Below are 17,182 nucleotides of genomic sequence, written 5' to 3' on the forward strand. Positions count from 1 at the left end.
GCAGGAGACATTGATCTGTTTACATGTTCGGTTTAAAATGGCTCTCATACCAAATGAGTGATGTAAATTGAATCATTTTATCTGAAGGATCCCAGTTGCATAGTTGATTTCTGCACCTTTCTGTTGCATTATTACTGGGGCCGAGTTAGAGGTTACCTTTGATCTGTGACTGACTTCATCCAGAAGAGTATGATGTGACACACAGGGTATGCTCACAAACCTGCTTCCTGCTGTGGAGGGGCTGAGGTGACAGTAATTAGCGTGGCCCACCTTACGGTCTGAAGAGCAGATGCAAATTGCATTTTGAATCATACACACGTGCCTTAAATGAAAGGGAAAAAATGTCCAAAGTCAGTTTACCCATATGACTCGATATTAGACCTTCAAAAGTCCAAAACTGATTCTGGAGGGAAATAATAATTTTGTTCATAACAGCATAAAGTTTTTACCATTCAAAACCTTAGATTACAAATGGAGGGGGTAGAGGGACAAGAGAACAAATGACTGTACTTAAAAAGTCCATGCAGAGTGGCTTCGTTGCAGACTTCATGTGGCTGTTGTAAACAAGGTGCCAGCATCCAGGTTAGCCTGGATATGGTGAGGAGCATTACTGCAAAGCTGTAGCAGAGCTACGTCTGCACCTGAGCTTTCTTGGGGCATCTGGCATTTCATGATCATCCTAATCCCAGTTTTCTGCTGTGCTGCCATTACTCCCACTCTTTGACTTGCTTACTTGTCATCCAAAGACAGAGAAGGGCTGCACACCTGTAGTAGTCCAGGCTTGCTTCTGCCTTCACCTCATTTAACCCCTGTTAGACAATATCGTGCACTAAGCCAAGCTGATTTCTTCCCCCATCAACTGTGTAGAACACTCTGTCTTCTAGTGTACAGGAAGGATGTAGGGAAAGCAAGGACTACAAAACTTGCAAGATTAAGCCTGTACCCTCTGTAAAAAGAGGATGGTTTATCAAACTGAGGGGAAGTGTTACAGTCAGGGGTCTGCTTAGCCTGAATTTAAACAACAAAATCCTTTCACCAAATACTGCCGAGGCTCAGAATAGCTTGCAATAGCACCCAAGTAAGAGAGCCAGTTATACTGCCATGAAGAAATACTCTCTAGTTACTGTTAGGCTTCCACATTTAGCATCGTCTTAGAAAATGACTGAGACTTTTTGCCTGTCCATTTTAGCCAAGGGCTGTGAACACCCTCCTGAAATGCAGGATCTGACAAGTCTGCAAGGCTGAAAGAGACGTTGATTCACTTTGCATCTGGGTCACAAGAAGCATTAAGCTGTTGTTTTCTCAACTACAGGATCTCATCAGCTGCAGAAGAAATGCACAGAGAGGCAGAATGACAGCTAATTCATTCTTTAGAAGAAAATAGGTGTAGAAAATGTTATGAGTAATATAGATAAAGCAATGTAGCATTCAGGTATCAGCTGAAATCTTTCCAACTGGTTTGCTAAAGCTAGAAGAGTCTCTCTAGCTCAATTATGGTTCTGTTATTTCAAGAGACTGGGACTTTTTCAGCTGGCTAAAGAAAACAGCTTCTCTATTCTAAGAGCTCTAAGAAGTGTTCAGCACATGCTTGTGGTTATATTACAACCTTGGCAGACTACCCAGCAGCTTTTAGCTGGCTTTGCTAAGAAGTTATTTGTACAGCTATTTCCTTTCTTATAGTAATGTATATAGCTTTATCTCAAATATGTCATATACATTTACTTTTAATACACTGTAATCCTTCTTGGCCATCACTTCACATAAATGTGTCACATAGTCCAAAAATCTGGACCGCTCTCCTGTGTTTTTCTGGCAGACTGCTTAGTTCCCATAAAACTCCAACAACTTCATGTGCAACAATAATACTGAAAACTGTCAGAGTTATGTAAGGTTATGTTTTTATAGGTTCAGGAGCTGTGTTCCAGCAGGTTTGCTGACAATAAGCAAGGTTTGAAAAATTTACTTATCAGGGAAGTTGGGAATCTGCCCTGAGGGAGCAAAATATTTTAAATAATTTTTTCTGTGTTTTAAGCGTTTATTTGCCCATATCATTGTAAAACTGCCCTCTCAGTGGAGAACAGATCTTTACACATGATTGTATTGCCAAAAAAAAGAGATGAACAGAATCTAGTGTCTGTCAGGAAGAGTAAGATAATACAATTTTTTTTAAATTGCAGCTAGAGTACAAGCCACTAGGCAGGAATCGTGGTTCTCCCCAAGATGTAACTCCAAATAATTTCCACATTCATTCTCAGTGGAGAGAAATAATACATTTGGTGTGCAGATAGCTGATGTATTTTTCAACTCTACCTAGGACTGCTATGGCAAAACATTTGGTATTGAATATGTATCAAAATATATTAAGCCCATATACAGCACAGGTTTAAAGATTAGGCAAAATATATTTACAAAAGTTGGCATCTAAGAGTTTTTCCCCACCAAAAGATTATTTTTAAAGTAAATAATCTAAACCAAGTAATTTTGATGAAGAGGGCTTTGTGTTCAGAAAAACAGCTTCACTACTTTAAATGTAACTAAACTTCGATTAACATTATATGAAATACCTGCAATGAATGATAACCAAAGACACTCTAGCGACCTCAGTTTGAGGGGGGTTGTATATATGAAATAATCATGCCCTTTTGAAGAAGTTAGTAATCTACACAGGTGATTTTATGGAATTATGGTCTAGAAAAACTCCCTCTAAAAGTCACTTAGCTTTCAATAGAGTGAAAATAAAAAGGGAAGCAGAGAATGAGTATGTGTCAGTCACCGTCTTTGTGACAAGGAGAGGCAGAAGCTAAAGTGCCTCTGTTGTTCAAAGATACCAACTGGATGGATAAAACAAAAATAAGGCACACCCTGCAGAGGAAGCATCACATCATTCTTCCTTTGACTTCTCCCTCTTTTTTTCCCCCCCTTTCTTTTAAGAGCTGGAATTCCTTCCAGTTCTTCCTCTGAGGTATCCCATCATCTTACTGCATCAGGCTCGGACGTGGCTCAAAGTAAACAATACTGAGTCACGCTGGCCTTGCTTTCTCCCCTGTGTTTCTCATGGAACAATATTTTAAATGTCCTAGGATAAACACTGGCAGATTTTAGCACATTACTTTTCAACATCTAAAAAAGCAAATGGTAGAAATGAAAGAAAAGTACTGTTTTGAAAAGACGCCTGTGTTTAGAGTGAGATTTCTCGGGAGTAGCTGCAGACTGGAGTGGCTGCTGCCAGAATATGGAACCACCATCCTCTGCACTCCTGATTGTCATCCAGTCAGACCACAGAATTTTAACTGATTTACCATACTGGAACAAATTTGTTATTTTTGTGAATGACAAATATTATTTTAATAAGCAGGTACATTATTTTATAAAGCAATGGCTGTAAGCAGTGACTGTGATTAAGGGCCCCACCCATTTATCTAAATTACTTACCTCTCCAAATTCAGTTAAACATGACAAGGATTATTCTAACAATTAAAACCTGGAGTAGGTTCCTTGTTAAACGTTCCTGATCATGTGGCTGAGTTTTTCCTACACTTTTTTTTACAAACTGCCGTGAAACAAAACTTAGAAAGTCAGTACATCTATGGGAAACAGTCTTGACCAAGTTCAAATAGACTGAACTAACAGAAGCTACAGAGATTAAAAACTGTCATGAAATATAATTAGATAGTGTATGTTGTATAGTAAAGCATAGCTAGTAGCGGAGGGAGGAGAAGGAAGCACACAACCCTGCACAGAATTACTTGTACCACGAAACAGAAAACCTAAGGCTTGAGTGAGCAGCTGGCTGGCAGTTTGGAGTTGGCAGCTTTGCCAGCCCCCTCTCCCTCCTGGGCAGGGTCAATCCCATGTCCTGGTTCCCTCTGTCCCACTTGGGGCAGCATGAGGAGGTGGAATACCCAGGGGTAGGACTGAGTGCCTCAAGGCTGCTGAGAGCTGAGCAGCACTGGGTCAGTGCTGGAACAAAGCTGTCAGTGAGCACCATCAGCATTACTGAGGGGGAACCTCTTGGCTAAATCTGAGTGTGTTTCTGCAAGGACAGCAAAAAGACCTTTTCTTACCCCAGAACCAGCCACCTCTCACATTTCTACTTCCTTCTTCAAACACTGGGAGGGAGCAGGTATATTCAAAGAAGCAATTCAAGCTGAGAAAGTAGGGGAAAATCTCTTTAGCATTGATAAAACTGTTTAATCTAATATGCCAGAGCAACTTCTGCTCAACTTCCAGAAACAGGAAGGAAAAGGGGAAATCTCTTAAAGATGGGTAACTTGTAGCCAAAGCTGCAAGACACTGTAATGGAAAATGTTGGACAATCTCAACTGTAGGCATAACAGCTCAATCTGGTTTAGAACATGATAACCTTTAAAGGTCACCTCTTTTGCATCCTGTACAAACTTATGAATAATGAGTGTTCCACTCCACAAGAGCATATGTTATTTTACATAAAAACTGCTGGAAAAAAGGCTGCTGTAATTGAACTACCTAAATCTGACTTTATCTGACTAACTTTACAGTCAGCATTTCTGAGCTGATTTGTACAGTCACACATAGTTCATAGAATAACCATGAACAATATTCAGGTCTTCCGACAGGAATACCAAATTCATTGTAGCTCACTTTCTGTTAAACTGACCAGGCTTTAATGCTCCTTAGTGATTCAGACCAGAAGACAAGTGAATGCAATGATAAGAGGTTTGGTTATGAGAGCAATGATTCAAGAAGTAGATTCAAGACGAGGGGAGTTCTGTGGTTTTGATGTAGTAATAGTGATGTACGTCAGCACAGGGGAACTGAATTTTTGAGAGAACTTTGAGCTTAAAGGAAAACACTCTGAAACCAGCCACAGGAACTGCAGTGGGGCTGGTCAGCCAGTGTGCAAGTGGGCCCCAGGCAGCTGAGAACAGCTCAAGCAAAAGTCTGTCCTGCTGCAGGATCAGTATCAGCACTGGATGTAAAAGCAGCTGCATGAATGAGTCACCTTAACATATCTACAGCACATTTTTCACTACGTCTAGAGCTGCTGCCTGTATCACTATCTGCTGTGGGTTAAGTGGTCACTTCCATCTACATCAATTCCATCTACACCTGACCTGACAAGTAATTTTTAACTGTTGAGACTCACGATATTAAAACACTGTTTGACAACTTCATATAAGAACAATTTAGTTGTAGTTTATCTCAAAGTGGTGTTTTAAAATGAGTCACTGTTAAGGAATGAAAAAAATTCATGAACTCTTAAATAACATGGCTTAAATATGAACTTACTGCAGATATATTAAGTGTGTTTAAAGCAGAAAATTATAGTAGTGTCTCAGTAAAGCAGAACAGCTGCAATTATTTTAATAGCTAACCACTCTACCAGGCTATGGATTGAATGCAGATAATTACACTTGCCTGTCTAAGGTCCCTCTATACTGTAAAATACTGTTTCCTTTTTTCCTGTCCTGTTACACAGCATTAAGTGCTTTGTTAGAATAATTTTCACTTCTTAGTATGCTGCTTTTTCTCTGAAAAGCTTGCAACCCTATCCCAGGAAATGTTCTCCTCCTTGTAAACTATTATGCTGTCTTAATTTACATCCTTCTGAGTGCTCTTGCCTCTTTTGCAATGTCCACAGATGCAGACATGTAAGAAGATTTGCCCTGCCTTATGTTTCTTCAGATGTTCCAGAAAACAAAACTCTCTTGTTCTCTCTGTTTATAGTTTTACATAGTCTTTCCAAATATAATTTTTTCACTGCAGCCACTCCAATAACTAAATATTAGGGTTGCACAGTGTTAGCCATAAAGTTTCTAATTTTATTTACAAATGTGTGTGTCAATAAATTAAAAAAAAAATAAATCCTTCAAACTGTGAAACTTGATAACACAATCAGAAAGAGAGGCCATTTCAAAACAGTAAATTGCTTGTTCCATTTTTTTTTCATGTTAATCTCATCCTCACCTTGCTTGGTGACAGGGAGCTGCAGGGCTGATTCCATACTTCAGCAGAAAATAAGAGAAACATGCCAAGCCAAACTGGGCAGTGATGGTTTGTAATTAACTGCATGAGCCTGACTAGAGGATACTGCAGATCAGGAATAAGATAATGGCAAGAGATGGCTAGAGCTTTATATTTATGATTGGTCCAAATTACTCTAAAAACTGCTTTGCCTGGAGTATAATTGACAAAAAGAGCTTCCTGGCAAGAAGTGAAGGGTATGAAAACACTCAGGCAAACAGTGGGATCTGATAGATATGTGGTGTCAGTCTCATCTCAAGATGCACCTCTCCCTCCCTCTCTCTTTCTCTCTGTGTCTCTCTGCAGGTCCCAGAGGGAAAAGTGGTGGTTCTTTCTTTTCGATATTTAGACCTGGAAAGCGACAACCTGTGCCGCTATGATTTTGTGGATATATACAATGGCCATGCCAACGGACAGCGCATCGGCAGGTTCTGTGGCACTGTCAAACCAGGTGCCCTCGTATCCAACAGCAATAAAATGTTGGTGCAGATGACTTCAGATGCCAATACTGCTGGAAGTGGATTCATTGCGAAGTTTTCTGCAGCAGAACCACATGAAAGAGGTAATTAACTATTATATACGTGCTGTATAACTGTGCAGCTCTATGGAGAGCCACATTAATGCTTAACAAGATGTGATGGCAGAGATATTAGGGATTGTGCTGTTCAACATATTCATGCATTATCTTGCTTAGCAAATAGCAAAGTATAGCTGTTTATCTATCTTAGTTAATCAAAGTAGTAAAGAGAAGGACTGACTACTGCAGGAGTAGTGGAAGAACTGGGCCTAGTAGTAAAGTGGTAATAGCTCATCAATAACTGAGGGGAGACCTCACTGCACCTACAACATCCTTGTGAGGGGAAGAGGAGGGGCAGACACTGATGTCTTCTCTGTGGTGACCATTGACAGGAGCCGAGGGAATGTGTCAGGAGAGGTTTAGGTTGGATATCAGAAAGAAGTTGTTCATCCAGAGGGTGGTTGGGCACTGAACAGGCTCCCCAGGGCAGTGGTCACAGCACCAAGGCTGACAGAGCTCAAGGAGTGTTTGGATGATCCTCTCAGGCACATGGTGTGACTCTTGGGGATGGTCTTGTGCAGGGTTAAGAGCTGGACTTGATGATTCTCATGGGTGCCTTCCAATTCAGCACATTCTGTGATTCTGTGATAAAATGGCAGATGAAATTCAATATAGATAAATGTTGCAAATAAGGGGAAAACATCCTAACTGTGTGTACAGTACAGCAGGTTCTGAATTGACTGTTGCTTCTTAGGAATGAGATGTTAGGTTTAAAATAGGTAATTTATGAAAACAATAGTTGAGCATGAATCCAGTGCTTAATAGGTATCAAAAAAAAAAAAAGAAACAGAAACTTAAAAATTTTTAGAAAAGAGAATGAAGACCAAACAATAACAGAAAATTATGCCACTATAAATCCATAATGCATCTATGTCTTGAATAATGTGTGCCATTCTGATGTTCCCATCTCAGAAGAGAATACAGTAAAACTATCAGAAGCAATAAGAGACAACAAGTATGATAGAGTTAAAGAACCTCATCTACACAAAGATCAACTGCACAGCATGAACTTCATGCTGGAAAAGAGAAGGAAAAAAGAAGGGAGTGTAGGAGAGGGCTCTAAAGTCATAAATGGTACAGAGAAGGTGAATGGGGACCACAGTCCCTGTCTCTTCCAATATTAAAACCAGATGAGCAAGTGGCTACAGAGGAGAGGAGAAGGTGATTTTTCTCAGTAAGCTTTGAAGTGGTGGAGTGCTGTGCCAGGGAACATTATGGATTGTCCCTTTCTACACTGGTTTAAAAACACTTAGAAAAACATATCAAAGAAAGATTTGTCAGATATTATTAAACATAAAGGCATTACCTCATACTTGGGAAGAGACCTGTGAGAGGCTGGCAGGTCACAGGGAGGTGGTACCACCCTGCTGAGAGACTCTTTTTCAAGGGTTTTGTTAGTGTACGATACCAGACTAGGCAGGTTGTTGGACAGACAGATGATCAGTAATTGATCAGGTCTTCCAGTTGAAGCTCTGTATTGATAACTTCTTGAAAGATATATTAAACAACTGTGAGCTGATGTAGTTAATTTAATAAGGGAGGTTCATAACAATATTGTAAATAAGAATTACATATCTGAGGTAGCTTTGTAATTTGGGACTAGGGAGAGGAGATATGGAAGAAAAAGACCCCCCCCTCCACCATGAACACTCCCCAGGCTGCAGTTCCTTTGGGAAGGCCTGTCAGCCCCGGCACAGCTGTCCCATGGGCTGCAGGGATGGCTGCTCCAGTACCTCAGGTTTCTCTTCCTCCAGCCCCAGTGTTTGCAGGAATGCTGGTTCTGTGGTACTGGGTACTCTTTTTTTGTTGCCCTTAATTAAGTATGTTTTCCCAGAGGTGGCACCAGCTGAGCTGAAGGGCTCAGCCATGTCCTGTGGTGGAGCCATGGCAGAAGCAGCCAGAACCACCCATCTCCCCCAAGCCCTGCAGCAGCACAAGGGCATTACCCAGGCTGTGGCTGCCCCGTTGGGCTCAGCTCGGTGTGTGTGTTGCAGGGGACCAGTACTGTGGGGGACGACTGGAGAAGCCGTCAGGGTCCTTCCAAACGCCCAACTGGCCAGAGCGAGACTACCCAGCGGGAGTGACCTGCTCCTGGCACATCGTCGCCCCCAAGAACCAGGTAAGGCTCAGCTTCTATGGCCTGCAAGGACTCCCATCCCAGCAGCAGCTGGCTCAGGGACACGCTGCCTGTGCTGCCCCGAGCCATGAAATGACATCTGGCTGCAGCCTCAGGGTGGGTCCGTGCAGCCAGCGCAGGCACAGCCACGCTCCAGAGATCCTCACCTGTCTCACTCCAGTAACTCCTGTGCTCCCTCAGCACTGAACATCCTCTGCCGTGCACTGATACACTCCCCTAAATCAAGACTATTAAAGCATCTGTGACTGGTGAGGCTTTTACACCAGGGTTTTTTTAAAGATTATTTTGTTAATTCACAAAGCATTATGCAAATTAAGTTAGGGCAGGTGATCATCTCAGCACCAAACACGATGATGACCAATGCTACGTTTAAGTCTAACAATGTTTGAGCATTTCTGGCGTTGCTGCAGTTTGTTATTGAGGTTCCCAGGCAGAGCTGATTGAATTTACTAAAAGCAGAAATTGTGTTATTCTGCTTACACCACAGGGAATACATTTGGCTGTGTCCTGGACGGAGATTTTCAATGTACATTTCATAGTTTGTTTTATTTCCTATGTTGAAGGCTCCATCTTATAACATGCTTGATTAGCCAGATGCCATGAGAGCATATGTTACCACTTCATTAAGATATGAAAAGATGTGACAGCAGACAGAGAGGGCTCGTGTGCCACACATGGCAAACACAAGTGTGTTCCCTGTGCTACAGGGCTAATCTCAATCCACATTTCCTGGTTGCTGCTGAGCCATCTGCTCTGTACCTTGGCAGGACAGTTTACAATGACTGAATATTTTGGTTGCCAAGCATGTTTGGTAGGTGGCTTTTCTTGCCACAGCCAGCTTTTTAAATTCATTTACATGTAAAGATGACTTTCCTCTTCATCTTCCGCTCATGACTGTAATCCTCAAAATAAAAAAAGCTGCCCCAGATAAATGTATTCTTCTGATCTTTCATACTTTTCCATTTCTCAAGATAGTTTCTCCCTTGAACTGAAGCAGTATGTCAGCTTAATCTTTCCTGTACTCCTCTTTAATCCACATTCCTTGTTTGCTAGATACAGGTCATGTAACAATCCTATAGATAGGCAGTTATTTTTAAAACTTTATCTGTAAACTGCAGATTACTTTGGTTCTTTCCAAATGTCTCCAGATAAGCCTAAGAACTTCTCCTAAGCTCATAGAGAAGATTTAAGAAAGGCTATATAAGCGTAAAAATATATGCATTATATCCCATGTCTTTTGATGATCCTGTTCCATAAATCTACCTGTTCCCAAATACATATTAGTCATATACTGCAACAGTGGTTGGTTGCATGCAAATAAGGCAGAATTTTGACAGTGACAAAAACAGTTTTTGAGGAAGTAGTGAATAAGCATCTCTCTTCAAGTGTATATAAAAAGCTCCTCAGTCTTCCTTTTGCCAAAGTTTAGGTGTTGTTGTCTCTATTTCCATTTCATAAGCTCGTGAGCAATAAAACAAGGTTCTCTTGTTTCTTCAAATACAAACCAATAATTTATATATTATAGAATATGAAGGAGCTCCTCCTGATCATGAAGAGCTTCTATTCTATCATGAAATAGTAATTAGTGCAAAGTGCACTTATGAACAGTAGTGAATTAGACATTATGCTGTTTTGCCTGCTGTGGAAGGATGTAGCATTTCTATTCCCAGTTGCATTGCTTCTTTCTATACCATCTTTTTTAATCACCAGAATATTATTCATATGGGTACTTCCATTTAAAGGGCATTTTTTCATCATGATGCCGAGGGTTTTGAAAGAAGCCTGTTAGTCATCTCTGAAACCAAGTCCCCAAGGCTACTCATACTTCATGGGAAGAAAATTATGCCTTAAACATCTGAATATGCAAAAGCATATTCAGGCAAAACTAAGACATTAGGTGATAATAGGCTACCATTACAATGAATATAGAACAAGATAATTTTTACTATGTTATTAAATCAAATCAAGTGTATGCCATGTACAAATTACTCATTTTTATTTGTACAGTCTTAGAAAGTTTAATACCATCTTTGTTTGAGACAGACCTTTAAAAAGAAATCCTGCATATTTACAATCAACACAATTCAGTGTTGTCATTCAAGCCTCATTTGTGCTATTTATGGGAAGATGTTTTAAATACCGTTGTGCTTCATATAAAGAAGCAACCTAAATGCATATATTACCTCTGTTTCCATGGAGCAGTTAGGTTGTGTTTCCCTCCCTTGCTACACATGACTGACAGAGTCATTCTGCAGGGCTTCATTTCACAGTAGTAGATTCAATTTCTGTTTCCTTGTCCATTGTTTTTCTTCCTTAAGTAAAAAATTCAATACATACAAGTCATTGGAGATAATAGCATCAGCACTGGAAATACCAGAGTTACACTAGTTCTCATTTATGACTTGTAAAGCCTCAACATTTATGGAAATCTGACATGGTGACACAGTTCTTTTAACTACTTACTTTCTCATGGTTTTAGTCTTACTATTTGTTAATTTTATTTCTATCAATATTTTAATTTCTAACTCTTTAATTCTGCACCAAATGTACACAGCATTGGCAACCAGTGATTCAAACCCTGCTGTTAGTGAAGTCAGTGAAATGGCTCTACCAACTTTGCCTTTGCTTTTCTTTAGCATATCTTGAATGATGAAATTAAACCCCTTTTCTGTGGTTTATACTTGTACAGTTATTTTAAAAGCAACGTAACACCTACCACCTACTATCCTGTTGTTATTCACTCATAAAAATAACTTTATGAGAAGTTACTTGCATACATTTGAGAAGAAAATGTTTTACAGAATAGTAGAGCCATGTGTTGAACTATTTGTTGGACAAGTCATGTGGATCAAAATACTTTTCAATGAAGTGCATTAAGGACTTTCCCTTATGGAAAGAAAAATCAAATAGTACTTCACATGAAGATGTCAATTACTACAAGAAGCACCAATAAATGAGTTATTTACATTTTCCTTGTAGCTAATAGAGTTAAAGTTTGAGAAGTTTGATGTGGAGAGAGACAACTACTGCAGATATGATTATGTAGCAGTGTTTAATGGTGGGGAGATCAACGATGCCAAAAGGATTGGGAAGTACTGCGGAGACAGTCCCCCAGCGTGAGTAACTTCCTTGAATTATGAACTTCACCACCACTATGTGTCATAACACAGTACTAAAGTCACTATTTGTAACTGCAGTTACAGTTTTGTACTAGGCTTCTGGAAGATTTTTATTATTTTTTAAATTAAACATGACATTTTCTGCCTCCAGTTGAACTTCTAGGAGTTGCTTAGTATCTTCTCTCTCTCTAGGTTTTCTCTTTTCTCTCTCCGTGACTAGCCCTGGCTCCAACCCATGTTCTCTCCTGTCCCAGAGGCCTCATTAGACCACTGTCTAATAACACCAGTACTAATCCTAATGCTATTCATATTGGTATGGTACCAATACCAATGGTAGCTGAACATTAATATCACTTAATATAGGTTTTGATTATAGATACTGAAGTACAAGGATCCAGCTGAACTCTCTGGCTCCTTGGCTCCTTACTCACTTTATCTGACTTATTTCTCTCTCAGTCACTTTTTAAAAAGACAAGATACACAGACTGGGTCAGATTTTTCAGATTTGGCCTTGTAGTCGTGGTGTCCAGGAAGCAGAACAAAGCTCCTGGGCAGCTGATAATCAGTGCCCTCCTACGTCCCCAGCCTGTGCCAATGCTGCAGCGAGGAAAGAGTGATCTGTGCAACTACCTTGGCAGCTGGAAATCCAGAGAATTCCAGATAGCCAGGCACTTATTGTTTGTGTCACTTGGCCATCAGAGTAAACTGATTTGGGAAAATATGCCAGAAAAATGGGAGATAATGACAAAGGCCTGATTAAGTGTTTTGAAGAAGTCCTGCTCATGAACTTAGACTTGCTGGGAAGAAACAACACAGGTCATTGTAGTAAAACTAAAACTTAAAATCACTTGCTGTTTTTTTCTCTCCTCACCAAGATTCTTTTGCCTCTATATTTATTTTTCCTTCTCTTTCCAAAAACTGGTTTTGCTTGAAAAATTTGTGTTACTAATTATTAATGAATATTGACACAAGGTCTGTGGAAAGCTCAGAAGAATGAGAGAAGTGCTGCTTTGGCTAGACTTGCATTCCATATCATCTTCCCATACACTAGTTTTGAGTGAAGTCCTATTGCACTACCTCCACACCCACAGGCAGTTATAGTGCCACAAAAGGTACTGTGCAGTTGTGAATTGAAAGTTAGTACACTGAGCAGTACTTGTCTATGACATTTCAGATCCTAGGAAAGTAACTCCATTAGCTCTTCAAGGCCTTGGTCCTGAATATCCAATAATTGACAAGAAGTGAGCCCACAGAAATAACAACCCAAAACATTTTATTTTTGGATGTTTTGTTGAAGAGTTACAGAACCCAAAATTGAAATAATTTTCCTATGTCCTTCCAAATGTGTAACATGTTTTTCATTAAACAACAACAAATTTAAAAAACCCCATTTACTTACTTCCCCTACGTACTGAGGACTTCTTCAATGTATTTTCCCACTGTGTCAGTCTGGCCCCTTCCACTCCGTGTAAGTGAGGTCTGCAATGAATTCACACAGAAGAATTTAAGGATACCCATATTGGCATAACCTTCAGGAATCAGAGTTTTAGGTGATTCATCAAAACGAGTTTCATCCTCACACACACCAGTGTGTGACACACCTGCAAAGAACCACGTACTTTTCAGTGTTAGTTTGGAGGCAGCCACTGCATTCAGACCAGTAATTAAAGAGAAGCACTCTCTTTTTTCTTAAAGAATGCTATTATTGCTTTTTGGCTTTGACATTCAAAATAATGGAAATATTTTATTTTGTTTTTCTATTTCAGGCCCATTCTGTCTGAGAGAAATGAGTTGCTCATTCAGTTTTTGTCTGATTTAAGCTTAACAGCTGATGGTTTTATTGGCCATTATAAATTTAGACCAAAAAAGTTACCCACAACTACAGTTCCACCTACGACCACAACAGTCCCTGCTACCTCAAGTAAGTTTTACTGACTTTATATAATTTCTTAGAAAAATTAATTATTCCAGGACAAGGAGAGGGTTACAGAACTATGTAATAGAAGGTGTACTAAAAATTAAAGTTTTATGGTTTGTTAGTATTTCAAACATTGAGGGAATTAATTAAAATTAATAGACTCAAGAGAGTACCTTAACATACTCATGGGAAAATCTACTTAACATTTTTAAAAGGAAATCCATCCAGGCAAGAGTTAAATGTAACGGTAACTCATTCCACCTGAGAGAATCTTCCTGTCTCTTCTAAATTTGGGACAGTTAACTAGCAAATGCCATAGAAGAATGGATGAGCAAATTTCTTTTGTATAAGAAGTTCTAACTATTTCCAGAAATAGTTTTAGTTAAAGGAACTCTTTCTTCTATAGAAGTGGATTTGTAAAAATCTTACTGTATTTTTCTTTATATAGTTATTAACATCAAGCAAAATTGGTATGGAAGCCACCTGAGCCCTCTTCATATTCTTCATATTCTGCCAACACCCTGTCAATGTGACACTCTCCTAGAATTTTTTTTATTTTTAAAAATTCTGGGATTGGAACTTACAAAGAAATATGTCACACTAAAAATAAGTTTCCTTTTATATTTTAGACTAGACAGCATATATGAAAGATCAGAGGAGGGTTTTTTTGAAGGTATTGCCAAAACTAGCTCATTACTGAGATACTGAAGGGATAAATTCTTAGAATTTCTATAACCTGAATGTGAGAGATTCAAGAAACAGTTACAGCAGAAAACCAAATTATTTATAATGTTTTTGCAAGACATAACCTGATTTGTACTTAAAATGCATCAAAAGTGAGGACAGCAGGAAACCAAGAAGCTGTAGTGTTTAAATAGTGCTAACGAAAGGTATTTAAAATAGATGAAAATAAACATTATAAAAATGAAATTATAATGATCTATAAATCATTCTGATGTGACTGCTGCTCTGACAATAAATAATTCAGCTCTTCTTCACTATAAAGCACTTTTTAATGCAGTTCTTAGATCAAACACCTGGTCTCAAGTAACCCATGCTGTCAGTTCTCCCTCGTGCTGTGTTCAGGGTTTGCCATCATTTCGCTCTCTGAGCTGTTCATGGCTGAAGGGAACAGAGGTGAGCTTTACCAGTTAACTCCAAATCAATTTTTATGACAACATCAGTGTTAGAAAATAAAAGCATGCAGACCCATCTGAGAGAGGACAACAGAGGGAATGTTTCAGAAGCACTTGTCAGGCAGACAGAAGCAAGAAGTCCTTTCACTGTCTGATCAGTTATGCATGATGTAGGCATTTCTGAGCTTAAAAACAAACCAAAGCAACCCAAACCTCTACAGTTTAGTTAGATTGCAGAGCAATCATTTGCATTCAGAAGTGTCCAGTTCAAATAGATTTAACTTATTATCTTGCAAATCAGCTCTGTTCAAACTTGCACAGAACTCCAGGCATGAATAAAATATTAAACTTAAGTAGGTGCTTTAAAGAATTGCCTCAGTCTCCATCTTACATAAAAATATTAGTACCGGAAGAAATAAATGCTATAAATACATTTTCTAAATCTATCTGTCTCACCTCCATCCACATAAAAAAGGACATAAAAGCTTGAAAGTACTGCATCCCAACATGTTATGTAGAAAGGGTCAGCTGAGTAAAGTACAGAGACCATTAATATCCACCCAAGTAGGAGAAAGATACCAAGTGTATTCAGTTGTTTATAAACAAAGCATTCCACTTCAGAAAGGAAACCTCAATCCTTAATGTTAAATACATACTTCAAACATTGTGTTTCAAATTGTCATGAATAAAAACCATGCAGCACTGCATGTCAAGAAGCTATGTAAAAAATTCTGAAAAAAAAAAAAGTCAGGAATTTGAACTCTGATCCCTTCCATCACAGTACAGTAATTTCCAATAAAAGCCACCCCCTCCCTCAGAAGCATTACTGTAATATCATGTTATGATATTTCAAGTGTACTACTAGGGCTGTGTGGCAATAGCACTTGATTACATATTTAAGATCCCACGTGTAAGTTTTCTGTTAACACCCCATTCCATCAGACACAGCTGAGATACCTGAAAAGATGATCATTGGAGACGATGGCAGAGAAAAGGAATATTGTTACTGTGGTGTTCATGTACACATCAGGATTATTCATCTTTCTTCTCTTTTTATTTAAACATACTGCTTTGCACTTTTACCAAATACTTCATTTCAATTTCAATTTACTTCTTCTCTTCAAAAAGTTGCGAAACCTACAGTTGCCTTGTGCCAGCAAAAGTGTAAAAGGAGTGGGACTCTGGAAAGCAATTATTGTTCAAGCAACTTTGGTAAGGAAGCAGTTTCTTTTTAACTATTCACTCAGCACTGTGTTTTTAGACTCAAGGGAGTTTTACCAGATGTAGTTCTGAGTTATCATTAATATAATAGGCTATATTTTTACACCACTTTAGGTGTACCTGACATTAAGATCTGTGTTTCACTCAATACATTCTTGGAGATATTTTGAAACAGGTACTGCACAGATGTCTGAGACAAACACACTTTCTCAATCTGAAAAGACAACCACAGGGAAGTACGGATTCAGTTACTGTATTGTCAGCTCATGTGTCTGTAACCAGCCCATACACATTATGCTGCACCTGCTGACTGTGCCATAATTCACTGTATACACTTCCAAAGTATTTTTAAAAGAAGTCATGGAAGCTGACATGCACTGCTGTATGTACAGACACAAATCACTCAGGAAAAGCAGTGTCTGCTGTGCATTAGGATGGCATTGTCACTACTGGGCTGTTCAGTTATGTGTCAGAGTATTTTCCCATATTAATATTGGAAACTTTTTTTAATCCCCTATAAAATCCCTAACAATTTGATGGGAAAACTTCCCCCGCCCCTTTGTTTTTTTCACTTTAACCAGATCCTTCTGACTTATATTGCTAACCCCATGAGATTTGAGGAAATCTGGTCGAGGAGTGTGAGGGCAGCTTTGCCTGATGCTGCCAGAGCAGCAGTGGAGGGCTGGAGCTGTTCCCTGAGGCAGGATGGAGTCAGGGGACCCCTTACCACCCCTGACCACCAGCCTGTTTTGCCACCAGTACAGGCTGGTCCAAGACGAAAAGAAGCAGGTAGGAAAAAAATCCCAAACCACAAATGGTCTCCTCTTACTGACCACACCTCACTTGTGGCTGATGGTAAATGACACTATAAAAAACTTGGTTTTTTCCTCTACCATCAGGGTAATAAATCACATTCTCCTGTCTCACCTGTTATCAAATACTTGACATTTTTCAGTCTTTTCCATGGCAGGACTGAGAGTAAAGATATTTGATATGCTGCTGTGAATGTAAGCATATCCTAAGGTAAGAACAGGAAGTCTGCTGTTCGTAGATTATGATTGATTCTAAGTT

The 17,182-nt window shown here is 39.3% G+C and overlaps 1 protein-coding gene and 1 long non-coding RNA gene across 4 annotated transcripts in view; one reads left to right on the forward strand and one right to left on the reverse strand.

Annotated features, from left to right (window-relative positions):
* PCOLCE2 (procollagen C-endopeptidase enhancer 2) overlaps positions 1 to 17,182 on the forward strand; it is a 58,053-nt gene that overhangs the window by 38,056 nt on the left and 2,815 nt on the right. For all 3 annotated transcript variants that reach the window (XM_027650565.1, XM_027650566.1, XM_027650567.1), the window contains 5 exons: positions 6,310 to 6,565; positions 8,575 to 8,699; positions 11,697 to 11,833; positions 13,603 to 13,757; positions 16,019 to 16,102. In XM_027650565.1, the coding sequence (XP_027506366.1) occupies positions 6,310 to 6,565; positions 8,575 to 8,699; positions 11,697 to 11,833; positions 13,603 to 13,757; positions 16,019 to 16,102 (757 nt within the window). The remainder of the gene's footprint in view (positions 1 to 6,309; positions 6,566 to 8,574; positions 8,700 to 11,696; positions 11,834 to 13,602; positions 13,758 to 16,018; positions 16,103 to 17,182) is intronic.
* LOC113950594 lies at positions 34 to 13,327 on the reverse strand. The gene is made up of 3 exons (XR_003528787.1): positions 13,236 to 13,327; positions 10,901 to 11,029; positions 34 to 322 (listed from the first exon to the last, which is right to left on the reverse strand). It is a non-coding gene; the product is annotated as an uncharacterized LOC113950594 (long non-coding RNA).

The sequence above is a fragment of the Corapipo altera genome, unplaced genomic scaffold (genome assembly GCF_003945725.1).
Source record: "Corapipo altera isolate COAL_440 unplaced genomic scaffold, ASM394572v1 54, whole genome shotgun sequence".
NCBI classification, from domain to species: domain Eukaryota; kingdom Metazoa; phylum Chordata; class Aves; order Passeriformes; family Pipridae; genus Corapipo; species Corapipo altera.